The 27,554-nt window shown below is 40.4% G+C and overlaps 1 protein-coding gene across 1 annotated transcript in view; it reads left to right on the top strand.

Moving 5' to 3' along the window:
- LOC135255900 (programmed cell death 6-interacting protein-like) overlaps positions 1-27,257 on the top strand; it is a 30,068-nt gene extending 2,811 nt beyond the window's left edge. Inside the window, exons 2-18 of the mRNA XM_064337679.1 lie at positions 4,846-4,900; positions 6,586-6,655; positions 9,580-9,707; positions 9,974-10,127; positions 11,382-11,482; positions 12,467-12,583; positions 13,372-13,594; positions 13,930-14,053; positions 15,338-15,515; positions 15,803-15,914; positions 18,000-18,169; positions 18,997-19,245; positions 20,249-20,383; positions 22,006-22,100; positions 22,845-22,986; positions 25,150-25,370; positions 26,207-27,257. Coding sequence (XP_064193749.1) covers positions 4,846-4,900; positions 6,586-6,655; positions 9,580-9,707; positions 9,974-10,127; positions 11,382-11,482; positions 12,467-12,583; positions 13,372-13,594; positions 13,930-14,053; positions 15,338-15,515; positions 15,803-15,914; positions 18,000-18,169; positions 18,997-19,245; positions 20,249-20,383; positions 22,006-22,100; positions 22,845-22,986; positions 25,150-25,370; positions 26,207-26,348 — 2,416 coding nt within the window. The 3' untranslated portion in view covers positions 26,349-27,257. The remainder of the gene's footprint in view (positions 1-4,845; positions 4,901-6,585; positions 6,656-9,579; positions 9,708-9,973; positions 10,128-11,381; positions 11,483-12,466; positions 12,584-13,371; positions 13,595-13,929; positions 14,054-15,337; positions 15,516-15,802; positions 15,915-17,999; positions 18,170-18,996; positions 19,246-20,248; positions 20,384-22,005; positions 22,101-22,844; positions 22,987-25,149; positions 25,371-26,206) is intronic.
- The last annotated feature ends 297 nt before the right edge of the window (positions 27,258-27,554 follow it).

Genomic DNA, 27,554 nt, shown 5'->3' with positions numbered 1-27,554 from the left:
TGAGAAAATGTTCATTTAATAATATGAACTTGTCACAATGAACTTACTGCTGTTTGTTATTAAAAGGCATGCATGTTTTAAAATAGTGTTAAAAGGTTTTAAAATGTGAATACGAATACAAGTACAAATATAAATCAATGCTGTGATTTCCTTCACACCACAGTCTGGTAAACATTTAGTATATTGTACAAACTGAGTAAAGGTAATATATGCCTACATGTATATTTATTTTAAGGTTAGCATTGGTTTTGTATGCAATAACAAGACGTTTTGCCAGTAAGTCATTTTCCCAGTCATTTTGTGTTACCACGGTTTGCATTTCAGTAGTATCTCATGTCTTACCTTCCTCTCTGCATGTTCTGGTCTCTGACCTTACTGGTGGCAAAGAAAGATTCCGTCAGGTTTACTATACTTGCAATCAGTGACTTTAGATTGCTCCCTACCTAGATTAGCTTGTTTTGCAGGACAAGTGCAAACTACAGAAGTGCAAACTGGATTAGAAAGAAATCATGTTAGATAATACAACACAAACCTATAAAACGGATAACTGAAAATAAATTATTGTGTGTTTAAAAAGCATTAGAAATATTGCTAAATGTGTATGCTGTATCTAGCTAGTTGGATTTATGGCCACATTTAAATGAAATTTAACAGTGCTCCTACCATTTTCTCACAGTGACCAAGTCACAGAAAGGCTGTGGAATGGAGCCGTATGAGGAGTGTTTGCATTCTCAATGTGGATGGCAGGCGGACATAGGCTACATAAGCTCCCATAGGCTACACCAGCTCTCATAGGCAAATATTGTTTTCTATAAGTAGGATGCATGGGCCTCAAGCGATGTGTAGGCTATATAGAGTGCCATGAAAAAGTGTTTGCCCCATTTTTAAATAAAGGAAAATTATTTCATTAAATAAATGAAATTATTAAAAAATGTCTATTGTGTTTCCCTTTGTCTAGTATTACATTTTGTCTAAAGATCTGAAACCATTCAGCGTGACAAATATGCAGTAATAGAGGGAATCAGGAAGGGACCAAAACTTTTTCTCGGGACTGTAACATAAGCTAATAACTCAGATATGTGTTCTATTGCAGTTTCCTCTGTGGCATAGAAACCCATGATACATTAATGATAGTTTGATCATTGTTGTCACTGTATCACTAAATCCTAATCGCTGAAATTTTCTTTAACATGAAGGTACATACAAAAGCCTGCATAAAGCTGGAGAGGTGGTGGTGCTGTATCTTGAATTCTGCTTAGTATTAGGTTTTATGGCCATTCCCTCTTTTGTCTTGTCATTCTCAAAGTATTCTAGGGACTGGACTAGTGATGTGAGAAAGATTTAACTGATTTTCAACTAGGACAACAAAAATGTTTTGGTAAGGTAGTACCTATTTAAAATGTTTAAAGACAGCTACTTATTTGTGCTTTGAAGGGTCACATGGAGATTGGGAATCAAGCATCTATGTATCTCTCTTTTTCCTTACAGAGGGATTGCCCCACACTCATGAAAAAGTGGGTAACAAGTGTAGAATATTTCTCTGCTGCGAAACTGCCACTGTGTTTAGTATACCTGCAGAACTAGAAGGTGCTGCAGTGTATAAATTTCCTTTTTTTGTTTTGCTACATTATATTGCATTATATTTCAGGCATTTAGCTGATGCTTTTATCCAGAGTGACTTGACAATGAGTGCAAACAAAGTAAAGGCCTAGATTTGAAAATCACCAACATCCCAAGTAGCAATGAATGAAAAGTGTAATGGTTGGGCCATAACACCCCAGCGATGGGTACTCCTTTATCCCTGGAATTAACATGTGGAAAGGAAGATAGAGAAATTATGTTTTGGGTTAGGGGAATATAGGGTATATGGAGGAAGATGTGGAAGAGGGGAACGGGAATCAGGGTGGAGGGGGGGGGAGTATTTCCTGAAGAGATGGGTATTCACCAGAGACGGCAGAGTGTAGACAACTGGTTGGGGTGTTGGGTTGGACCATGGTCTAGAGGTGTGGAGGTACAGTTCCTTTAGCAACCTTGCATGCCAATATCAGAGCTTTGAATTTGATGTGTACAGCCATTGGAAGCCAGTGGTGGGAATGCACGATGAGGGTGGAATTGGGAAAATCTGGGGAGGTTGAAAACGAGGTGGGCTGTGGTGTTATGGGCTGGGGAGGGTGCTATGGGAGCCCGGCCAGGAGGGAGTGGCTGTAGTCCCGGTGGGAGTTGACTCGCGCTTGAACCAGGAACTGGACAGCTTCTTTACTGAGGAAGGATCTTTTGATTCAGTTGATTCAGTTATAGAATGCAAACCTGCAGGATCACATTATGGCAGGCCATGGAGGCCATGTAAACCACATCTGCAATCTGGGCAGGACTCACTGAGGTGTTTTCAGTGGAGATTGAGAGGTCGTGTAGAGCGCAGGATTTTCCAGGGGAAAAAAGCAGCTCAGTGTTGTCACCTGAGTGTCAGGTGATGGGAAAGAGAGAGTTGAGTGTCATCAGCATAAGCAATGGTAGAAGTTGTAAGATGTGATGACTGATCCAAGCCATCTGGTGTAGAGGAAGAAGAGGAGAGGGCTCAGGACAGAGCCCTGGGGAACCCCTGTTGACAGGGTCTGTGGTGAAGACAGAGACACCCGTCATGATACCTGATAAGTATGGCCTGACAGGTAGGACTAGAGAGAACTATGAGAGCCCAGGCCCAGAGATTCCCAGGTTCTTTTGCGAGAGAAATTTAGAAAGTTGTTTAGAAACAGTGCATGTAGGTACTTTGGAAAGAAAAGGAGTGATAATAGTCATTTTTGAAATGACATGGATCGAGGGAAGGCTTCTTGAGAAGAGCAGTAACTCCAGGAGGTAGGAGGTAGTTGGAACACAGCCAGATACAAGGGAGAAGTGGATGATGGTGGTGAGGAGAGGAAGGAAGCCGGGAGCAATAGTCTGGAGGAGGGAGGAAGGAATCATGTCAAGAGGGCAGGTGATAGGTTGACAAATTTTAGGACTTCATCAGGGGAAATAGGAGGGAGACATTTATCCGCAGTCAGAAGGGTTTGAACAATTGGTTTGCAGGAGGGCTAGGAAGAAGAGCCACCATTGTGCCACCTTCTCTGCGCTGCCTTCATTGATCATTTTGCGAGTTTTCACACAGACATGGAACTTGTTCAGTATACCTCTTGCTCAGTTTACCACTAAGGGCTACTGTTGACAACAGCATATTAACTGTTAAAAGGGCGTAACCACAAACTAAAATATATTTTGTCAGAATTTTTGTCGTTCGAAAGTTTAACGTATTCGTTTGGTGTGTCTAGTTGTATTTGTATTCACTAGTTGGGATTTGGATTTATGTGTTATGTTTCAATTTAATAGGTTGACATTTAAATACATGTCTAGGTTGTATTTTATTGAGTGACCGTTGCTGTTGCATAATGTTGTCTCATTAAAAAATATGTTTAGAAGTGAAATGTAATAAGATGAAATGGGAACTTTATGGCTGCATGAAGGTGAACGAATAAATAAGTATAGTAGGCTATGTGTTTGAACTCTAAGGATTAGGAAAGGAATCTTTCACAGCACAAATTAAGGAGATATAATGTCCTGTCTCCCTTTTCCTGGATAGTCTTACTGGCAGGGGTTAAATTGGGATTTGGGAGGTGGGTGGACCCTGAGATCTGGTGGGAGGTGGGTGAAAAAAGGTACAAACCAATGAATGTCTCAGCTAAAAATAGTTGTATCTCTAATGTATTGTGCACATAATTGTAATTCAGGAAAACAATGTGTTAAAAAGAATGTATACTATTGATGCAAGCTTTTACATAAAGTATTTCAAGTTTCTTGAGTGTCATTAATGCTGAGAATTTTTTTACCCACAAAAATATTCGGTCATCCTCCTCTTTTGTCCTCCCTTTCTTCCTCGTTTATCCATCTTTCTTAAACTGTCGAACTGACACAAAATAAAATGTTATGTATGTGGGAAATATTCAATCCTAGGTTAGCTGATATAGTGCTGACCAGCAACCTGCTGATTTTGCTCAAGCAATCAAAGTGGCTGTTAATAATAGCCGGCGTTCGTGGGGGCTGTTTATTCATCTCTCTTTATGTTGCATAGATGAAATTACATGTTAATGAAATTACCTACCGTGTCCACTTCCCAACAATCAAGACAATCAACAATATTTTTCTTTCTGTGCCTGTCTATATAAAGGACTGCTCCTCCTGAGTTTTTTTTCTTCGGATTTTTGATTGGTTGAGCGAGTAACTGGCTAGAGGGAACACATGGACTGGAGCATACGAAAAATGGACTGGATTGTCATAGTTATTTGTAAAACTGCCAGTCAGAATTATTTATTTATTTACCAAAGGTGGGTGGATGCCGTCCACCCCAAATGTAACCCCTGCTTACTGGCATGTTGTGGTGACACCAGTAATGACCACATCACCAGTGTTCTACACACTGAGAGGGAATGAACTGGCCCTCTAATTGCCCTGAATTCCTCCCGCAAACCGAGCCCTGGCACATATGTACTAATATATAGTGAAATGTGACTCAACATAGTTGTTGATTATTAAGTTTGAGCTGTGCATGTGACAGTGCATTACTTCAGATATAATTTATCATCAACTTATCATATAAAAAACACTTTTTATTTAGTTGTGTACAGAAAAGTAAATTAATTTTGTGGTTATCCACCAGAGCCAAGGCAACTGCAACAATTAACGTTTTGCTTGCTTAATTATTGTAATACCTGCAGGTAAGTGCACTATCTGAAGAAACTCAAATTCAATCTTCTGGCTTTTTTAATGTGTCAAGTTATTTATGATATGAGCATGGACTGTTCTTTTGTCTTCCAGGTACTATGATCAGCTTTGTGCTGCTGAACCAAAATTCCCCTTCTCGGAAAACCAGGTATTGGATATTTTCTAAAAACAAAAAAGACATTAGAAAAATATGTTGACTGCACATATTTCACATTCATGTTTGTTTCTCCTGACCAAATACGAACAGAAATCATTTACAGTGATTTACAGTTTAGGGGTCAATGACGGATATCCAATAAGGAATTCAAAGGGGTAACATGTACAATGGATTTATCATTAACAAAATTGGTTGAACATCAGTATTTATATTGGATGAAATTTTAATTGAAAATACAATTAATATATTATATCATACAGTGTGTTATACATGTAGAATGTTTTATAAATGACAATATAATCAAATTTTGTGCCTATCACAAGATTGCAAATTTTGAAAAAAAAAAAAGAACTTTCATATTGACTGAAACTTCTTTCTGTACTTCGTCAACAAAACACTATATTGAAGAACACGATATATAGGGTTAGACCATATGGCTGGCGTACACTGAATGACATACAATGCGGTCCCAAGTATTTGGACAGTGACACAATTTTTGTTGTTTTGGCTCTATTATAGCACATCGGATTTGAAATGAAACAATGAATATGAGGTTAAACTGTATGCAGTCATCTCCGATTTGCTGTATTTATATCCATGTCCTGTTTCAATAAAATCCCCCCCCCCCCCCATTTTAGGGGACCATAAGTAATTGGACAAATTAAATAAAGACATATTTGGCCCTTGGTTGCAAATACTTTGGTATAGATCAATACTCTTTTAATGTGCTTTTAAGCAAACTCTAATCTAGCTGTTCTGTTCTTGAGGCTTACAAGTGTTTTGCATCTTGGGGTGAATTCTGAGGTTATACTGGTATATTCTTCTTTATGCTAGTCTTTGACACATCAATGCCTACATCCTAGGAAGTGTTCTTGATCTGTTCAATAGTTGAAAAGGTGTTTTCCTTTATACTTCCATCATCCCATACTGTGGTCTTTCCTGGACTACCAGGTTATTCTCTATTGCTGTATCTCACCAGCACATTCTTGCTTCTTAACAATGGATCAAACAGTTGATTTTGACACACCCAATGTTGAGCCTCATGAAGGCCTACTTTACTGGCATTATCACTTATTTGGTCCTGATATTGGGAAACAACCACAACACACTTCAAATGCAAATGCCACATCTAGAATCAAATGTAGACCTTTTTGTTCATGAGCTAATGATGCACGGTTGGCCAACAAATGGCTAAGCAGCCAACTGTCCCATTACTTCTGGTCCCCTAAAATGGGGTGGCCTATGTATAAAAAGGGTTGTAATTCCTCCACGGATCACCAGATATGGATGTACTGGTAAATACCCTCAAATTAAAGCTGACAGTCTGCACTTTAACATTATATTAATTGTTTCATTTCAAATCCAGTATGCTGGAGTGCAAAGCTTAAACAATAAATACTGGTCTCCCAGTATAATGTCACTGTCTAAATACTTAGAGACCACACTACATGATATAATCCCATGCCATTGACACATTTATGTTTATGTCTAAGAATAATTTATGTGTGTTACTGTACTGTGAGATCCTGTAAACCCACCTGTGAGCTAAATGTAGTTAGATGAGTCAGATTTTCCCTTGTCAGATTTTCAGGGTGCTATTGTTGAGGGGTGTCCCTAGGAAGGAGGGTCTGAACACATTTCAAAGACTAACAGAGAACTGTTACCCTGTTTTGCAGCTGTGCTTGACATTCACATGGAAAGATGCTTTTGATAAAGGATCTCTGTTTAGTGGCCCTGCTAAGCTGGGTAAGTATTTGTCCCATATGTTTGTCCTGCCACAGAGTAAACTGAATCACGTTATTAAGATTCTACTTAATTTCTTATGCAATTTTCAATTAATTTAAATGCATTTTAAACATTTATGTTGATTTCGCTACACCTGGCTGGCTGTGGTTTCTTCTCAGCACCTTTAGCTGCAGCTGGACCAGTATGCAAAAAAAAATTAAAAGTATTTTAGATTGGCTCCAAACCTAGCTAACAGTAAAATAAACTGTCATGTAAAGGCTGCACAGAGGACATCCTTATAAAGGAGCTGAGTGAATAAGAGTGAAACATAAGAGTAGATTTCAACATTTCATGATATTGCAAGTGTAGTGAAATAAGAATTAAGGTGGAATATTATTCATTTAAAAAAATCTGAACTGTGCAAACAACATTTGTTCCCGAAAGGTGTAGATCTGTCTAATTGCTGTGACAGTGGCCAGCCACTGCTCTTAATGGCTACCACACCTGTTTTAAAGTGCTTCATGACTATACTTTTTCATTTTTACTCTTAATATTTAAATAAATATTCTATAACTTTGATGCAGTTTTTTTATTTATTTATTTATTTTTTTACTTTGGAGCACATTTTACTCTGGAATTTGTGATACTGTCCCTCAGCTTAATTCAAGACTGAAGTCCACCAGCTCACTTTCTCAAAAATGCCATTGTGAGCCCACATAAAATAAATATTTCTCTCTTGCTGTTTGATATGATTATGACTGCAAGGTAGCTGTGTAAAAACTGAATATGACGGATAGGATGTCTCTATAGCGTGTGGGTCCGAGCCAAAAGTTTTGTATCACCTGACTGTCACAGTAATTACCAGTAACGGCATTATCCTCATGCTTGATTCAAATCTGTTATAGTTGGTTTTATTTCAACATAGCAAAAAAATACATTTGAAAGATTAAATTTTCCCCACTTGCTATATATGAAAAGTTCATATGGAAAGCAATAACTGTGCTGCATATTTTTCATGATATGATTCATTTTTGGCAGTTTCTGAAAAAATTCAAGCTATATAAGTCTTGTCTCATTTGTATTGCTACACAGTACCAAATGGGACAGTGGTATCTTCTGTTTCATAGTAGGGATGTGATGAAAAAATATCTACACTCTTATCTACACTTATTTAAAATTAATATTCAAGTAGTCAATCCCGAGTTACAGTGAACAGTTAGTTTCCCTGATAAGCAAACCAGCAGCATGATAACTAGGACATGGTGCTTATGTTCCTAGTGCATGCTGTTTTAAAGTTGTGAGCCCCAGGCATTGATACTGATCGTTGTTGTTATTTATAGTTCTTAAATAGCTTGTTGTTTTGGTAGTTGTGGAGATTGGTTGTCTTGGTTCATACCATGGAAATTCAGAAGATTCTTACTATTCTTGTAGACAACCAGTACTGCTGACATTGATTTAAAATCCTGCTTAGTGTTGCTTTTGTCTTAGTTGTCTATTGCTAATTTAGTCTTGATTTACAAGGAACGTAAGGACATGTAGACATTTTTTCATAAAAATGACACCAGGTAATTATTTGATAAATAGACCGACATACAACGTAGAGATTTCAGGAAATTTGTCTGGTGATCCCCACATGTAATAATTGTGTGTGTGTGAGTGTGTTCAAAATCCATTTTTAGCTAAGCTACAGTTTGGGATTACACTGATTGAGCAAATGCTCTGCTGGCTGTTTTGCTTGTAGCATTTTTATTTGTCTCCTTTTTGTCACCTGACCGCTTTGTTCTCATAATTTAAAAAATGTGAAAAATGCAGAAGAGCCAGAGCCCCTGGTCCTAGAACAGTGCTGCAATAACGTGTCAGAACTGGACCCAGCCCTACAGGGAGCTGACAGTACAGGCCAGTATTAGGCCTGTATTAGCTAGGCCTACAGCTAGTCAGGTAAGGAGGAGATGGTTTCTCCTCCTCAGCTGGTTGACTCTAGGCATGCAGCAGATAACCGACAGGAAAGGCACCTGTGTTCTTCTGCTTCATTGCCCTGCTGTGTCAAAGCTGTGTCTCACGGCAAACTGGATAAACCAGGTTTGTGCATTGTGACAGGTGGCAATCACAAGGCCATACATTTTATGCCTTTTGACTTTCTGAAAGATTGTATATGAAACATTCCTCCTTTGAGCAAACTGTTAATTAGTATTCCCAGGGAGTTTCAGGTCACTGTCAAAGATTCAATAAGTCAAATCACAATCTCTCATTAACTAAACAAAGAATTATCTATGCAGTATTGGCTAATAGGGTTCAGTAAAATTGATTCTAGATTGATTTAATGATTATCACAAAAGCAAACAGAAAACTGCTATTTTTATGTTTACCGTTGCACTACTGAGTGGACTTTGTTCCCACACTGCAAAAAACTATTTTTATGGGAAAATGTTTATAAAAATCGCTGTCAAAGTTATGTAGAATAACGGCAATAACTCATTATTGAATGGTCATCCCATAAAATAACAGAATATATACTGTTAAATAACAGGATTTATGCAGTTTTTTCATTTGATTAAATGGTTTTTCACTGGAAACATTGCTGCTGTTTATTTTTACAGTGCATCATCAAACCCTGGCAAAACACTTCCCTCCATTGCTTACTGGTTCACTTGATGCTCCATAAAGCACAGATCACCAACATGAATGCATTTTCTTGCCAGTAACATTTTTTTAGCTAGAAAACTGCTAAAACTAACTTTTGCAGAATCCATTTCCATTTGGGAATGGTGCTGGTATGGATGGGTGGAATTAACACAACAAACCTATGATAGAGTAGAATCAAACGACTCCTCAAAGAAATCTATATGCACCATCTTCAGCATAGTGCAAGCCTGCTGTCTTTATGCTGGTGATTCATTTAAAGTGTTGTAACTTGCTTTGACTGTGATGCATGCTGTTTCTGGCAGCCCTGGCCAACGTCAGCTATGAGAAGACGTGTGTGCTGTTCAATGTGGGAGCTCTGGCTAGTCAGATCGCGTCCGAACAGAACCTGGGCAATGACGAGGGACGGAGAACAGCAGCAAAACTCTACCAGGTCAGTCTTCCTGCTCCTCTTCTTACTGGCAGAACACTGGCATCACTGTCATTTAGAGCAGCTGCTGACTACAGCCAGGAAAGCCTGTGACAATATATATACACACTATAACACACTCACTCAGCTATACTGTATATCCGTAAACCCCAACTGCTTCCTCACACGCTCTCTCTCATTCCGCTCCCCTCGTTTCCAGTTGGGTAATAGGGGTGTTTGCTCACATCAAGGCCATTGGTTCAGTTACTCTCTGCTTCTGTCATTCCTAGCTGGCCAGCGGCACCTTTTGTCACATCAGGGACACCGTTCTCTCAGCCCTGAGCCAGGAGCCCACTGTTGACATCTCTCCGGACATCACCAGTGCACTGAGTCACATCATGCTGGCCCAAGCTCAGGAGGTGTTCTTCCTCAAAGCCACTGCAGGTACTGGCTACCACTGTCACCATGGAGATAGAGACAGTGGTGATTGACAGGGTCAGGGCTCTGTCATGATAGATGCTGTATGTATTTCTGCTGGGTCATTTCCCAACACAACTGTAGAGGCCGTGCTCTCTAACTTTGGTCCCTGAGCCAAAATTTAACGTTATCATTGAAATCAGTTTCATTTAGTGGGTGCTTGGAGATCTCTGTTAACAGATTTTTTTTATCTCAGACATTAATGGACTGACTAGAGCCAGGACCAAATCCAGGCCACTATAAACTGGCTGCAATCAGGCTTCTGTGTAACATACAAGTGATTTTCATGTACAGCCAGCTACAGAATTTCTTTATTATTATTTATTTTTAATTATTATTATTATTATTATTAATATTATTATTATTAATTAATAATAATAATAATAATAACAATAATAATAATGATAATGATAATAATCATAATAATAATAATAATAATAATAATAATAATAATATTTTTCTATTATTTTTTTTATATTGTACATTTGTAATATTAGGGGGCCTTAACACCTTAGGAGCAGATCTCACTGTGCACTACCAAAAACTGAGGAAGCACCAGTTCACCAGGTAGCCCCTGTGTAATATCTTCTAGGAGTTGTCCACTTGCTGTTTGCCATTCATTATATCATGCTGTGGTGTTATGTCACAAGTACGGCACAATGCAGTTTCTGTGTACACCCACTGGAAGGCAAACAAAGAAAGCTTTCAGGTTTTGTTTCATTTTGGTGGAAGCAAATTTTCATTCAGCTCTGTTGCTATGTTTAAGCGGCATGTTTCGGTAACTCAGCATGCGTAAACTGAACGGTGACAGTTGAACCTGAAAACCAGGAGATTGTGCAAATCTCTCTAAGCTCTTAGCTGCTGCTGTTTCCTATGCCTGATTAATGACTTGCATTACTAAAGGCTGGCACAGGTCCTGTGTGTGTGTGTGTATTTGTGGGTTTGTGTATGGGTGTGTGTGTGTGTGTGTGTGTGTGTGTGTGTGTGTGTGTGTGTGTGTGTGTGTGTGTGTGTGTGTGTGTTTGTGTGTGGCTTCAGGATTCTGCTTTTCTTTATTCACACCCTGTGAAATAGGCCTCATGACTGGATTAATGCACCTTGCGAGGTCATAGCATGATCAGGTGAACAACTGTGGAAGGGTGTGTCTTTCAAAGATCTGACCTGGCTCAGTCATTTACCTGATGTACATGCACTTATATTTCTGTCTCATTCACTTCACAGACAGAATGAAAAGTGCCATCATCGCAAAGCTTGCCAATCAGGCTGCAGATTTGTATGGTGAAGCCTGCAGACAGTGCCAGTCCAAAGAGAATGTACCCAAGGTATGTCAGTGTAATTCAGATTTCTACCTCTTTCTCAGAGCCTTCATTTAATCTGCAGAAGCTCCAGGTTTTCAGTGCCACTGGTTAGAATTCAGTGACAGTCATTTTGGATTGAATCGTATAGTTACAATCGTTTTTACACATTTTAGAATGTTAAATGAGGATGGAAGTTCACTCATTTTAAGCTATACATTTTAATGTAAGACTTCAATTGACTTTGGATCTCTCTTAAATCTGTTAAAATTTAAATAACAGCAAGAGACTGCAGGTGACCTCAAAGATTTCCAAGCCCTGTTTAATTAAGAAGCCTTAACTTGAGCTTATGGAAATTTTTAATCATGACAAGTGTCAGGTCAGCTAAATAGAAGTACTGTAACATGCATTCGCTATTTGGAAGATATATAAGCATTTACCTTATTATTTATTATTTATAATACAAAATTATAAATTTGCAAATGGTGCCAGATTTCTGAGGCTGCAGAATTTTACAGGCTACCTAGAAGCACTCCAGAATTTGCTAGCTTACTACCTGTGCGGTACATTCTTTGCGTCATTCTGGTTTTACTTACCCTACCTTCATTAGGTAATTTAGCTCAGTGGTGCTGCCTCAGTTCAGCCTCTATTTAGGCTACTGAAAACACATGAACATGTGTTTATGTTCTTACATAATTTTTGTCCTAAATCTTTAAGGCCACTGGCCCAACAACACAGGTCCAACAACAGGCCCAACAAAATATAGGCTAGTGCCTGAAGAAGACAGAATATCACTGGCACTGTGGCGCATGAGAAAGCTCTGGCTGGTTGCTACAGCTCACAGCAGGCATGTGCATGTAATCAGTGAGGGAGGAGCCATGAAATGCACATGCAAACTAGCCTCCCTTCGCCCTCTGATGTCTGTGTTCTCCCTGTATGATTATCCTGAATATGATTTGCATGTGTGCTTGCTGGTGATCAGGCTCTCCGCTGGTCTGTTTTCATTTCCAGGAGTTTTCCCCGATCCTGGCAGCCAAGCACTGCATCATGCAGGTCTATGCCGAGTACCACCAGTCCACCCTGGCTAAGCAGCAGCAAAAGTTTGGGGAGGAGATTGCTCGGCTGCAGGTGACAGAAGGAATGGCCTTATCCTCAGTGTGAATCTTGACTGTTGTTTAAAAAAGTTAATTTTTTTATGTCAAACCATAACTTCAGAAATTTGTGAGGGATGGAGATTCAGAACATTCACTTTGGGATTCACTTGGACAAACTTTCAGTACTCCAAATGAGACATATCTGGCATTGTGAAAATGACAAGGACAGCCTATTTTTCTATTTGTTTTTCCATCTTGGTAGTCCTTCCTTAACTTCCTTAATTAACATGAAGGCAAGAGACCATATTACAGAAAAACTGTATCTCGTCATTTATAATACTCAGGAAATTAAAAGTAGAGAAGTCGAAACTATGGACTAAGCTTGTTCTATCATTTTCTTCACAAAACTGTGAAGGAAACTTTAAAGCATCACATTTTTATGATTTTCCAAATAAAAAAAACTGCTCTTCAGTTCAGAATGTTCAATGTTCAAAAAATAAAATAATGAGTTAGTCATTTTAAAATGTAATTTTCTTTGTCACTCATACCTGTATTTACTTGTTTACTAGTGTGTACTTGGGCTAACAAAAATTTGGCTAATTTGAGCTCAGAGGGCCATCGCATGAATTTATGATTTGTTGACCTCTACAGGGTCAATGAAGTTAAACATACAGCTAATTTGGCAGCATGGCTAATCTCTAGAAAAAGCCGTTACTCAGGTTACGCATAATGCATTAGAGAATGCTTTGGTTTTTGGTTTGCACATGAGGTTGAAAGGACATTTTTAATTAATATGAATTTGATATTTTTACATTCATTCAGTATGCAACAAGCCTGATGAAAACAGTGACGTCGCGCTATAATGAGTATGTCAACGTGAAGGAACTCTCAGACAAGATCGCTCGGGCTTTGACGGCTGCAAAAAAAGATAATGACTTCATCTACCATGACCGTGTACCAGAATCAAAGGATCTGGATCGCATTGGAAAGGCTTCCCTGGTGAAGCCCACAGCCATTCAGGTGCCCATGAGCCAGAAGTTCACTGGTAAGAGCTGATGTGTCTGTAATTCAGACATTTACTGTCACGATTGTATTAGTCTCAATTACCGTTACGATTAATATTGTTAGTGATTTTGCCATTTGCTTTTATGAGTAACAGTCAAAATTCCTCCTTTGGAAGAGGGCTCTCATTATATTTAAGTTAATGATTAAAGTGTTGCTCGGGTAGATGTCTCATTTTATCTGTGTAAACCCAGAGAAGATTGTAGTTTATTGTTGTCTGTAGTCTGTTTGATTAGTCAGATGAGCAAAGCATTTAGTTCTTTTAAATGCATGTTTGTGTTTTTGAAAGTATATGCTGACATAAATAATTGTGTTCAGACCTGTTCCAGAAGATGGTGCCCCTGGCTGTGCAGCAGTACTTGAGCGTGTACAACCAGAGAAAAGCAGAAATTGTCAACCGCCTCATCGGCACCATGAGAGAGGCTAGCAGCCTCTGCAGTGGGTGAGTCTCTATGAGGGAGGCTAGCAGCCTCTGCAGTGGGTGAGTCTCTATGAGAGGCCAGAAGCCTCTGCAGTGGGTGAGTCTCTATGAGAGGCCAAAAGCCTCTGCAGTGGGTGAGTCTCTATGAGAGAGGCCAGAAGCCTCTGCAGTGGGTGAGTCTCTATGAGAGAGGCCAGAAGCCTCTGCAGTGGGTGAGTCTCTATGAGAGTGGTGTTTTTTGCTGTAGTGAAGTGCTTTAACTAAGTCCTATATCAATCTATATCCATCTATATACACTACATGGCCAAAAGTATGTGGACACGTGGCATCCAACATCTCAAAATTATGGGCATTAATATGGAGTTGGTCCACCCAACTTTATAATAAATGTTGGAGCATTGCTTCAGGGATTTGCTTCCATTCAGCCAGAACAGAATCAGTGAGGTCGGGCACTGATTGGAAGATTAGGCCAGGCTCACAGTTGGCTTTCCAATTGATTCCAATGGTGTTGAATGGCCAACAAGTTTTATGACATAACCATCTGTTGTGTGGTTTTTTTACATTATAAAATTAAGGATAACATTTAAAAAAACATCAACGCAAAAAACGTCATATTGAGAAAGAGGCTGTGTAATTGTTTGCTCATGAGAAGACATGATTTTAAGTTTTCCTTTAAGGGAAATTTCATTGTTTCAAACCACCTCCTAGGTCCAGTCACTGTTTTTGCAGAGGGTGGGACTTTTACACTCTATTGTCGAAGTTGCAACAACTAATATGATGTCCAGTGCACCGCTATAATGGAGAAGCGTGTGCCTTTTTCTACCAAACTAAGGGGTTTACAGTTATATTTTTAACTCAGTTATATTCATGTTGTCGAGGATGGGGTTAATAGTTTCAAGCAATTTTTCAATTGGCTGTATTCAAATCAGTCTAAAATTGAAACATTATTAATTATGCCACTGCCACTGGTCAATGGCTTGCATAAACATAGTTGTGTACCGTTATGTTTTAACTATGTAGTGTGGTGCAACCTTTTTATTTTAGTAGAGTTGTAACTAAGTAGAGATTTACGTTACAACTAGGCTTTGTTCTTACTGATGCAAAACTGTTGCAACTGGCCCCAGGCCAGCACTGTAATCACCAACAATAACTTAATAAATTGCTCTTCATTGGAATCACAGATTGAGTGAGAAGTCATCTTTCTGTTGAGGTGGTAAACCGTGCTGTAACTCTTAGCTCTAGATAAATCTGAATCTGCAGTAGCTGTATCAGGAGGCAACCACGGTGTAACCCTGCTTCTCGTAGAGTGCTGGCCTCCCTGAATCTTCCTGCTGCCCTAGAGGATCTCTCAGGAGACTCCATACCCCCATCCATCCTGGAGAAGTCCCGATCCATCATCCAGCAGGGGGGGCAAGAGAGCATCGAGCAACTCATTAAAAACATGCCAGACATGCTGCAGAGGAACAAGGAGATCCTGGACGAGGCCAGTGTTGTTATCAGTCTGCTGTTTCATTAGCCATTAACCATATGTACATTTAACCACACCCACCTTTAATCACATCCATTAATAACAACTTTCTTATCTGCTCTCTCTGATAATTAAACCCACCATTAAGCTCACCTCAGTATTAACCACATCAACAATACCCAAATATTAACCACTCCCACTATTAGGCACACCCACTATTAACACACTCCATTATTTATTTAAAGGAAAAATTCCTCGAAAACAGGCTCTCCCAGTAAAATGTATTGTCTTTACTCTTGTAGTCACTAAGAATGCTGAATGAGGAGGAGTCAACAGATAGTGAACTCAGAACCAATTTTGGCCAACATTGGATCAGGAAACCCTCTGGTGAACTTTACAAGCCTTTACGAACAGGTAATCTACTGCTCAAAGTCTCTGTAAGGTCTGTCTCCATCTCAGATCTACCCCTGCCCCTCTCTGTAAGCTCTGCCTCATCTAGACCTACCACTCCCATGGTCTAACCTCATTGCAAATCTGCCCCGTCTAAAATACCACTCCCGCTCTCTGTAAGCCCTGCCCCATCTGTGTTATACCACTCCCACTCTCTGTAAGCCCTGCCCTGTCTGTCTTATACCACTCCCACTCTCTGTAAGCCCTGCCCCATCTGTGTTATACCACTCCCACTCTCTGTAAGCCCTGCTCCATCTGTGTTATACCACTCCCACTCTCTGTAAGCCCTGCCCCATCTGTGTTATAAGCCGCGTTTCCACCGCAGGAACTTTACCCCGGAACTAGGAACCTTTTGAGGAACTCAGTGCGTTTCCACCGCAGGAACTAGGGTCTAAATTTAGTTCCGGGGGCTTTATTTTACCCCCAAAAAGGTTCCTGCTCGTGGGGTAGTACATTCCAAAAGTCCAGGAACCTTTGGGGTGGGGCGCAAGCACTGAAAATTTCTGATTGGTCGACTACTAGCAGTGTTATTTTTTTTTACTTTCAGCCGCCATGTTTAAAAATCTCCAGCCGCAAACCAATTTATTTTCATAATAACTTAAAATCAAACTTGTATGTTATGCGGCGCAGTAGCCTAGTTTTGGTTATAGCCTGCCAACGTCTTGGAATTATAACGTGTGCTCTTCTGTTCTTTTCTTGCTTTAGTATTCGTTTTATTAAATGCTAAGCATTCGTGCTGGGACAGCATATTACATACCAAAACATTAAAACGGATTAATTCGGTTGCTGAATATTTTCTTCCGGATTTTCTTTGTTAGCCCGTTGTAATTGACTCAAAACGTTTGATACAGTTATGTGCGGTAGTTCTGCGTAATTCACATTGGTGATAGCCTACAGTATAAGCAAATTGGAAATCACCTTCCGCACTTTTTGTCAGGGTAAAATAACAGGTTAATTCTAGTAACCCTTTAGCTTTTTCAGACTGCCGTAATTTTACTCTGCCATTCTTCAATTCCACAAAAAGACCAGGAAGACTATGGACTAATTTATGGTGCATGGTTCGCATCTGGAGGGCACACTTCGCTGCTCGGCTAGCAGTAACTTCGAAGGAAAGCAAACGGTGGCTGTACCACTGCTAATTTAAATTTTCACGCAAGTCCGAGTTTTCGTTCTATTCTTGTCATTTTGCGATTAGCCTATATGGAATTGACGATGAGAAAGTAATCAAACAGCAAATTGTTTACAACATGTGCATGTTTTCTGCTGTTGTTGCCAGTTATACATATAAATGTGAATGCATTCTGTCGCCTCGGATGTCAAGACATGAAAGTGAATGTTCGCATAAAAACATAATGAATGTGTTTGAGAGGATATATAAAACAGTTACAATCTGACTATTGGGCTGTTATATCCTATTTGTTGCATAACAACGGTCAAAGTTCAACTACTAACGACAGTTTTGCTTGACAACGGTAAAATATGCCCAAACGGCTGCAGAAGAATATTTCAATTCCAGGTGATTAAATCGATAAAAATCAATAAATACAAAAGTAACCATATACAGTCATTGTTGGTAGCCCGTTGTATATAAGTGGAATAAACCCCTCCGGACTGTCCCGGTTATTAGTAAATAATGTAGGCTACTTCGGTGGTAGTATGGGGTTACAGAAGAAATCATATGACAGATGGACCGACGACAACGTCGCTTTTTCATACGTCAGTGGGCTAATTTGCCTAATCTTCGCGGGACTTTAGACCGCGGTGGAAACGCAGACAACCATGGGCTGAAGGAACCTTTTAGTTCCTGGTAAAGTAGTTCCTGGGACTAAAGTTCTGGGTACTTTTGGTGGAAACGCGGCTATAGTCTCATTGAGAACAATCACTCAATACACACAATAGCATAAAATGCCACTGTGCTACTTATGCTATTTATTTATCTGAATATTTTATTCTTGTGTGAAAACAGATCAAAAATATCAGACGAGAATATTTCTGTTTTTATTTTGTAATAAATCAGCAGTGTGGCATTTTGTTTTCACTGTATTCCAGAGGGAATGAACTTTCGCAGCCTTCTGGATAAAGCGCTGCAGTCGGACAGTCTGCTGCGCGAGCGATACGCCGTCCACAGCCCGATGATCGCCCTGCTCTGCAAGTCTGAACCTGAGCTCCGAGCTGCCATCCCCTCTGCCAACCCTGCCAAGACCCTGCAGGGCAATGAGGTTAGCAGCCACCACCTACTACTGGGTCCGCAACTCCTCCCTCAACCCACTAAACCACCCACCACTGGGGCTGAGGCTCCTCCCTCAACACACTAAACCACCCACCACTGGGGCTGAGGCTCCTCCCTCAACACACTAAACCACCCACCACTGGGGCTGAGGCTCCTCCCTCAACACACTAAACCACCCACCACACAGATCTGTTACTCTGAACCCCACCATCCATCACCATATTCAGTCTCATTATTGAAAGTAGTGCAACGTATGGATTAGCTGTATTCTTATTGTGCACATATGTCCTGTATTGCTTCTGTAGGAGCCTCTGGATTTCTGTAAGAAAAAATGTAGTTACAGAGTAGAGTCAGTCCAGCTCTTGGCAATACAGGAAATGGTTTTAGGCACTGTGAGCTGAAAAGTAGCATAAAAATATGAATTTGTTAGTATTTCCCCCAGTTAAGTATGCAAACAATTTTTCTTTTTAAATGTATGTTTAATCAAACATTCAGTACTAATGTTAATAGCAATGATAGCTTTTATTAGATAAGAACTATACATTTGAACCATTCATTTGTTAAAAAAGATCTGGCATGCAGCATTCAATGTTCTTTATTTTAACAACAAGTTGAAGAGTGAGCTTTATATATTTATAAATACTGATGTTTGTATTTGAAATGATGGTTCAGTTTAATGCACCTAGCTAAACTCCTGCAATAAGCTAACATCCTTTGTAGATCAGGTAGTACAGGAAACAGGATAAAACAGTGCCAAGGAGGTCAATCCCAGGGGCTGATGAGCGCTTATTCTGCCCCGGGCTGTGTGCTCCCTAGGTGGTGGGCAACCTGCGGGCACTGTTGGACCAGCTGGATGAGATGAAGAAAGAGCGAGGGCGAATCGAGAGCGGCATCAGATCAGTAGAGTTCGACATGACCGGAACATTCCTGAGTGCCTTGGCACAGGGCAGCACCATCGATGAGGAGGCCCTGTCAACCCGTCAGTTGGACAGCAGCTACGGGGGATACTCACAGGAGGTGCAAAAGAGCCTGAAGACCCAAGAGGAGCTGCTGGTCAATGTGCAGGTGGGTAGCACAGTGAGACTGCATGGCTGTGCAGGTGGGTACTATACTGAAACCATATGGCTGTGCAGGTCGGTACTACAGTGAGACCATATGGCTGTGCAGGTCGGTACTACAGTGAGACCATATGGCTGTGCAGGTGGGTACTATACTGAAACCATATGGCTGTGCAGGTCGGTACTACAGTGAGACCATATGGCTGTGCAGGTGGGTACTACAGTGAAACCATATGGCTGTGCAGGTGGGTAGTACAGTGAGACTGCATGGCTGCACAGGTGAGTAAAACAGTGAAACCATATGGCTGTGCAGGTGGGTACTACAGTGAAACCATATGGATGTGCAGGTGGGTAGTACAGTGAGACTGCATGGCTGCACAGGTGGGTAAAACAGTGAAACCATACGGCTGTGCAGGTGGGTAAAACAGTGAAATCATATGGCTGCGCAGGTGAGTAGTACAGTGAGACTGCATGGCTGCACAGGTGGGTAAAACAGTGAAACCATATGGCTGTGCAGGTGGGTACTACAATGAAACCATATGGCTGTGCAGGTGGGTACAGTGAAACCATATGGCTGTGCAGGTGGGTACTACAGTGAGACAATATGGCTGTGCAGGTGGTTACCACAGTAAGACCACACAGCTGCATTGCTACCCTCTGCCCATGAAGGCTATGAATTTAGTCCCTAATGAGGCACATTCTCATTGCAGTAATAGATATAATGTAGCTACAGAATATGTGATAATTGTTGAAAAACAGGAGGAAGTGAATGGTGGATGCAGCTTTTGGGTTTATTGATGGTTCTGTACTTTACCAGGTTAAATTGTCCAGACATCAGGTAAATATTACCCTGCTCTGTAATCTAATTTAGGCTTTTCCATCCACAATATGAAAATCAGGGTTATGTGACAACTGCTTGCTTTGAGTAGAAGTTTACTGAATGATATAATTTATACTGAAAAGGTGTTTGCCTACAACATAATCTGATAGAGTACTGTTCTGTCTGACAGACATTGCATCAGAAGTTCTCTGGTATGAAGCAGACAAGCGCGGAGTCCATTCAGAGGGAGGAGGTGATGAAGAAACTGGCATCAGCTTATGACAGTTACATGGAGATGACCACCAACCTGCAGGAGGGCACCAAGGTGGGCATGGGCAGCCTAGTCCATAGAGATGTAGGGCCTCTAGGAGGAGCCTAAGTGGCAGTAACTCATGGCTAACTTAGATCACCTGGCTGCACCAGCTGAATGTAAAAAGGATGGTATTCAGTGCTGCATTGGATGTTCATATGGCTGACTTTGAGATCAGAATTTACACTGGTTGTACCCAGTCCAACTTCAGCTATGATGGGTCTGAGTCATCAACATTCAGGTGAATAAATGCGTTACAATAAAAGGTGCTGGGAAGTGCATGTTGCCAGGCCTTCTTATGTTCTGTATTTGCAAGTTTCAAAAAACATGTTCCATTCAAAGAAGGATTCAGAATTAAGCTTGTTTATATAGCTAGCCAGCAAATACAGTGAAATCCGTAATATTTGGGACAAAGACATATTTTATCTTCATTTGGATCCACACCACACTTTTAGATTTGTAATCAAGTGCAGATTTTCAGCTTTTATTAAAGGGTATTTTGATACATTTTGGTTTCCCCATGTAGAAATTACACTTTTTATATGTAATCCCCCCATTTCAGGGGATTATAATGTTTGGAAAATGTGGCTTCACAGGTGTTTCTGATTAGTCAGGTGTGTTCGATTGCTTCCTTAGTGCAGGTATAAGAGACCTCCTAAATCATTGGTTTGCACTTCATCCTACAGCAATACAATGATCCCAAACATACTGCTAAAGCAACAAAGCAGTTTTTCAAAGCTAAAAACTGGCCAAGTCTATGGAGATGTTTTTGGAGGAAAAGTCACAAATTTGTACAATGGATTCACAAATCTGTAAATGGTTTCACAAATCTGTGGAAGGCATTCACTGTGTAAATGGTTTCACAAATCTGTAGAATGGATTCACAAATTTATAAATGAATGTGAGAATACACACATGAACACAGCTTGATGAGCTGTTTACACGTCAGAAATGTCTCGGTATCTTGATTAGCTAGCTTGACTAGAGAAGTGCACAATCAGCTGCTGAGCAAAGAGTGATCACAGTGTTTACAATCAGGAATAAACAGAGATGACATTGAGGAGTGAACAAAGAGAGGTGTGAACACAGAACACTGTGAGAAGTGAACACAGAGGGACGCGAACACAGTGAGGAGTGAACACAGAGGGGTGTGAACACAGTGAGGAGTGAACATGGAGGGGTGTGAACACAGTGAGGAGTGAACACGGAGGGGTGTGAACACAGTGAGGAGTGAACATGGAGGGGTGTGAACACAGTGAACACAGAGGGGCGTGAACACAGAACACAGTGAGGAGTGAACACAGAGGGTCGTGAACACAGTGAGGAGTGAACACAGAGGGGCGTGAACACAGAGAACACAGTGAGGCGTGAACAGAGAGGGGTGTGAACACAGCGAGGAGTGAACACGGAGGGGTGTGAACACAGTGAACACAGAGGGGTGTGAACACAGTGAACACAGTGAGGAGTGTGCACAGTGAGGAGTGAACACCATGAGGTGTGAACACAGAGAACACAGTGAGGAGTGTGCACAGTCAGAAGTAAACTGTTTACAGTCAGGAGTGAGCATAAAGAGTACAATCAGAATCAGATGCATGTTAAATTTTATATTTAACTTAAGGTTCTGCTCTCCCCCTCAGTTCTACGGTGACCTCACAGTAATCCTACTGAAATTCCAGAACAACTGCAGCGACATTGTTTTTGCACGCAAAACAGAGCTGGATGATTTACTGAAGTGAGTGCTACTATTGGTGAATCACAGTGCATGCAACGTGGCCCTTGTTATGTTACTGTGGCAATGTGTCATATTCTTCCTTGTTATGACACGTTTCCTGTCATGTGGCATCAATCAGGAAGTAAAAAATTTTCTGCCTCATGGCTATTTGTTTTTTTACATGATGTCTTACCTGTTAAAATCTGCTTTCATCTGCTTCATCTTATACCTCTGGTTGCTTCATCTTTTCTTATATTTTATTTTGCATATGCATCTGTATTTAATGCAATTGAAGAAATTTTATATGCTCTGTTTCTGTTCAGTTTCACCCTTCCCTAAGTAATAAACCTGTGGACAGATATCTTGTCTATGGAGCCTTAGTGAAAGAAGGGCGTTTATCTTACTGTCAAATTGAGGACAGAGGACAGTAAAACCCTTATTTCGTACTGCATGTGTGAATTCCAGCAGAAATCGAGGGCACGTGTCCTGCTGAAGCTTTTCCAACTTTTGGAATCTTTGACTGCTAATCGTCTCTGTTTTTCACTGTTTGTCAAACTTAAAACAGCATTTTCAACCAGTTGCAGCATTAATCCCAGTTTCTTCAGTGGCTCTTTGGCTTTTTGTGTGTAATTTCCTACAGATCACATTTAAATCTTAGGTCTGTCAGTCTGAATAAGGTCCTGATGTGATTTTTAGTTGTGATTCTGAGTGAGATGATGATGTGGTTTGAACGGATGAGTGATCCACTTTGCCTGCCTTCCACAGGGTGATCCAGCAAACCCTTGCACAGGAGCCTAGTGCACCTTCCATCCCCCCTGCCACAACAGACCAGGCCAGCACCACCACCACCACCAGCACCAGCACCAGCCCCCCAAGCAGACCCATTCCTGCACCCAGGACTGTGTTTGTAAGGACTGCTCTTACTGTAACATCAGTGCTGCCCTGCCTCTGTTACATCGCCTACTCAAATCAGTAATCTAATGGGCTAATTAAATCTCACATCTCTGGGTAGGCAAACCCGAAAGGGGTGTTAACTTTCTTCCAGTAGCTTAGCTCTGCTTAGTTCTTCACAGAAAATGGTTCAGAACACAAAACTGAAGCAAAAAAAGCTGCTCCACCTCCAAGAGCAAACCACCCAATTTGTTCATTATTCATTCCTTGCAGACTAGCACAAAACAAAGTTGAGGATGAGGCCATTGGAAAAGATGAAGGAGAGGGGTTTGGATTGAAAAAAGGCAGCACTTTCATGCAATAGTAGTTCGCTGCAGGCACACAGTCCGCAACAACAAGCAAAGTCATAAGTCTTAAGCTATGTATATATAAAATCTTATTAGGCAAATAATAAAAAATCCATGCTGACTCAATAGCATCTCACTCACTCTACAATCTTCTGGTATAAAATGATGTGTATCTGCAAAAAGCACTTCGAAAAGCACTTGGAAAAGGCATATGCACATCCTTTATGACCAGCATATCATAGTTGCCCTTTCACTGTAGTCAGGGGAATAAGTTTCTCTCTAGCTACATTGAGTTCTTCCTGAAGTTGTTGTGCAATTGTATATCAGTTTCTTTTGTTAGACACCACAACTATTTGTATACTGCATCTTTATCTTCCTGGTGTTTTCCTGTTAGCATTACTGCCCATCAGCTGGACCCTTCTAAATGTGTACTGAACACTGTGTCTGGAAATCTTAAGCTTGATGTCGTATGACACTTCGTCTCTGAAGCATAAATTAGCCTTAACTCCTTATTCTTTGCCATATTTTTATTTTTAATTCCTGTTTCACTGACACTTTATATTACAGTAACTGAATTCTACTCTACCTAAGGTTATTTAGAAAAAACACAGATGGCCTAATACTTTCTGCCTATACTATATATATGTGTGTGTGTATATATATATATATATATACATATATATATAAACAGTGTGACAGTAACAGTATGTAGCATTATTACTATTAATAATAAAATGTTTTAATTACATTACAAATATTAATACCACCTATATATATACTCAGAAAATTGTATTACTAGCACTAGTTTTATATGTAATAGTATTTTATATGTAATAGGTAGCAATGCTTTGCATTATTACTTATAAGAAGAAACACAATACTAATATGACAAATATTACTACCACATAGGTCTAGCTATAACATGCTAGTTAATACATCTGATAAGCATTGGTATATGGTAGCAATTTATCATATATAAAACATAATAGTACAAAATTTCTGCTATGTACAGCTAACTGCCAAAATAAAGGAAGCACCAACTATAGTCGCGCTTCTCCTGTCTTGTTCTCTCTGTGAAGAAGACAGTCTGTTCTTGATGAAACTGCCTCTTCATGCCCTAGATTCATGTTTGCAGTCAACTGATTCAGATTTGTTCATCTGTTTTGTGTTGGATCTGAAACCAAGACATCGTGATTGAGAAGTATGCGCTTTCAATCACGTTTGCTCCCGATGATATCTTTCCCTCAGACTTCAATGCCAGCATCACCTTAGCCACTATTCCTTTTGAAATAATTGCACGTTTTTGCAGTCTTTGACACCAATGCTCCTGCTAATTGTGCCCCAATAACCGTCCCTCTTTCAAAGTCACTGAGATTTCTTATTCTAGCTATGATAGCCAAAATAATGGGCAACTGGGCCTGCCCAGCTTTATTATACACAACCGTGAGCATGATGGGATGCTAATTGCTTCATTAACTCCGTTATCTCACCTTTGTGGAAGCGCCTGCTTTCAGTATTCTTTGTATCCCTCATAAATAAGCCACATGAGCTGCATTTTCATACACAAAACTGCAGCACACAGCTTTTCTGGCTTTTCGCAGATTTCTTAGAGCACAGAGCAGTCCAGTTCAAGTGATTCCCCCTTGTTTTTTTCTTTTCTCCATTAATGAGTGTGTTCTTTGGTACTGCATCACATCTTCCTCAGTGAAGTTTGCAGATGAAGTTTGTGAAGGCAGAACACTTAACAGAATGGACCACAGCCCTAGTTTCAAGCTCACCCTAATCTTACTGTGTAGTATTCCTTCATGTGGAGCTCATTTTCTCTCTTGCAGTCACAGAACAAGCCCAGCCCCCCACCCAGGCCTCCACCACCATCCATCCCACAGGCAGCCAAATCTCCCCCTCCCTCCAGCATCCCTCCTCCCCAAGCCAGCACCCCTACTGCCTCCAACCCTGACCCAGCCCAGGCCAGCTCCACCACATCTGTGGAAACGCCTGGGTTGACATCGCCAGCACAAGGGCCTCCATACCCAACATATCAGGGACACCCTGGGTAAGTACTCTTACACACTCTACCAACTGCAGTCTAACACTGATGACCAGAAGAGTCATTCTGAGACTGAAATTACCGTTATGGGTAAATTCTTCCTCATGCTCTATCTCAGGCACATGTCTTGAACCACATATAATTCTGTGCTTAATAAGAGCCATCAGTTAGAGCCATCAGATTATGTGTCAATAGCAGTCATTAGTTGAATTGATCTTCGCTCTAAGACAGTTAATGAAACCTTGCATACCAAAACATGTTTGTACCAGAGTAATTCCTGCACTCTATAGGCCCTGTGACCATCTTGTTCTTGGGGTCCAGCTGAAGAGCCAGATCACCAGAGCTAGCAGTCACCCTTGGTTCATAGAGCCAAGCAAACAACCACACATTTGTGTTCTTTTATTTAATTACACTGATGACCATTGGCAGTCCACAGGATGATCACCCCTGCAGTTATGAGGAGCAAATTTGTTACTTTGCAGGCTTTGCCAGTTGGGTCCTTCAAGGATGTGTATAGCATAAGAATAGCATCTGACATCAACTGCCCTAGGCCAAACTATTTGGCTTTAATGTATATAATTTCTCTTCAGCCATCAGAGTGAAGATTACTTCACCTTTCAAACATTTGCTGTCATACTCCATTCACAGAACTGTATTTACAGTCATAGGAGGCACATTTTACTTTGGAATGATTTTATACTTAATAATGCTTCACTACATTGTAACACTGCTGCTCTGTTTCAGAAATGTGAAAAGATTTTGTAGTAGCTGTGACCAATCTCATTATCAGCAGATATGCAGTTTGCAGACCACTTTGATAATGAGTGTTCTCATTCATGCAGGTTCTTCCCGATGCCTATGGGTTGGAGCCCCTTTGGCTATGGTCAGTACAACATGCCCTATCTCCCCTATCAGAGCCTAGGACAAGTTGGCTATCCTGCAGCCGCTCCACCACAGCCGCAAAATCAGCCCAACTACCCCTAGGAGGAGCTTCTCAGGGACACAGGGATATAGACCCACTTCAGCTAAAACTACACTGACCTTCTAATACTTGTACAATTTCCCCCCTTGTGTTGTTTTTGGTTTCTCTTCCTGTTGAAAACAATGTATCCAGTATATTGTTGCTTTTGTATGGTCTTATCCCAGATTCACTGGAAAGAAAAGGTGAAGCTTGGTGTTGGGAAATACCATTGATAGCAAAAGCCAATACTGTCTTTAAGCACAACAAACAAATCCTTCCTACGTGGTGAATTCTAACATGCTCTATTTAAATGTTTTCTCACATTTGTAATCTCCTTTGGGGCCAGATATGGAAGTTTACTCTGCTTTTCAGCTGCAGCTTACTTTCCTATCGGTGGTTTAATATTCAACCCATGCCGTGTATATCACGTGGTAAACAAGAATTCCATTAAAATGTTGTATTTAACATATATTGTGCATCTTTTCCTGTTTTGTGTGACTAAAATCACAGCATTCAGTAGTTTCTTGTGATGACAGGTATGTGTTAAACGTGCAACTTCCTGTTCAGGAGAGTGCAGGCATTTTCTTCATTTTGGACCATAATCCAATAGGAGTTGTGCAGAAGAAACTTTATTTGTCCCTGGCAAGACTCCAGGGTCTGATTGATCAGTCACTCTCTGGGGCACTCAGTTTTCCAGACTACCAGACCATGGTGCACATCCACAGGGAATATTGCCTTAAATCCATCATTTGGGCACAGTGATGTACACATTTATCAGTGAATGGCACAATAGTTATGTCTCACAAGATGCCTTGGAATTGATTTCTATGGTTATCCGGGCGTGTATTAATGAACAGAAAATCCATGTGTATTCATTATGATTTGTTAGCCCAATAAAGAGGCAATGTATGAACGATAAAACATTACAGTTAGCCACTTGTGCATTCTTTTTTTCCCCCGAAAGCCTCTGTTCCACAATATCATAAACCTATATTGAATTTAAGATTAAGCTAATGGTAAACAGAATTCTCACTGCAAACATGCTTATTATTTTTATATAGGACAATACTAAGAGAAAGCCAGACAGCATGTGGTGCAGATTGCAGCTCCTGCTCTTCTGCAAGCTTCCCCCCTTTTAATACATTTACAAGTGCATGGTATAGACCCAATTATGATTACCATCTTGTATCAATATCCATGGCTTAATGTGTTCTTGCCTGGGATATGGC

The sequence above is a fragment of the Anguilla rostrata genome, chromosome 1 (genome assembly GCF_018555375.3).
Source record: "Anguilla rostrata isolate EN2019 chromosome 1, ASM1855537v3, whole genome shotgun sequence".
In the NCBI taxonomy this organism is placed as follows: domain Eukaryota; kingdom Metazoa; phylum Chordata; class Actinopteri; order Anguilliformes; family Anguillidae; genus Anguilla; species Anguilla rostrata.
Note: the sequence above shows the minus strand (reverse complement) of the source record. Positions and strands in the feature narration are given on the sequence as shown.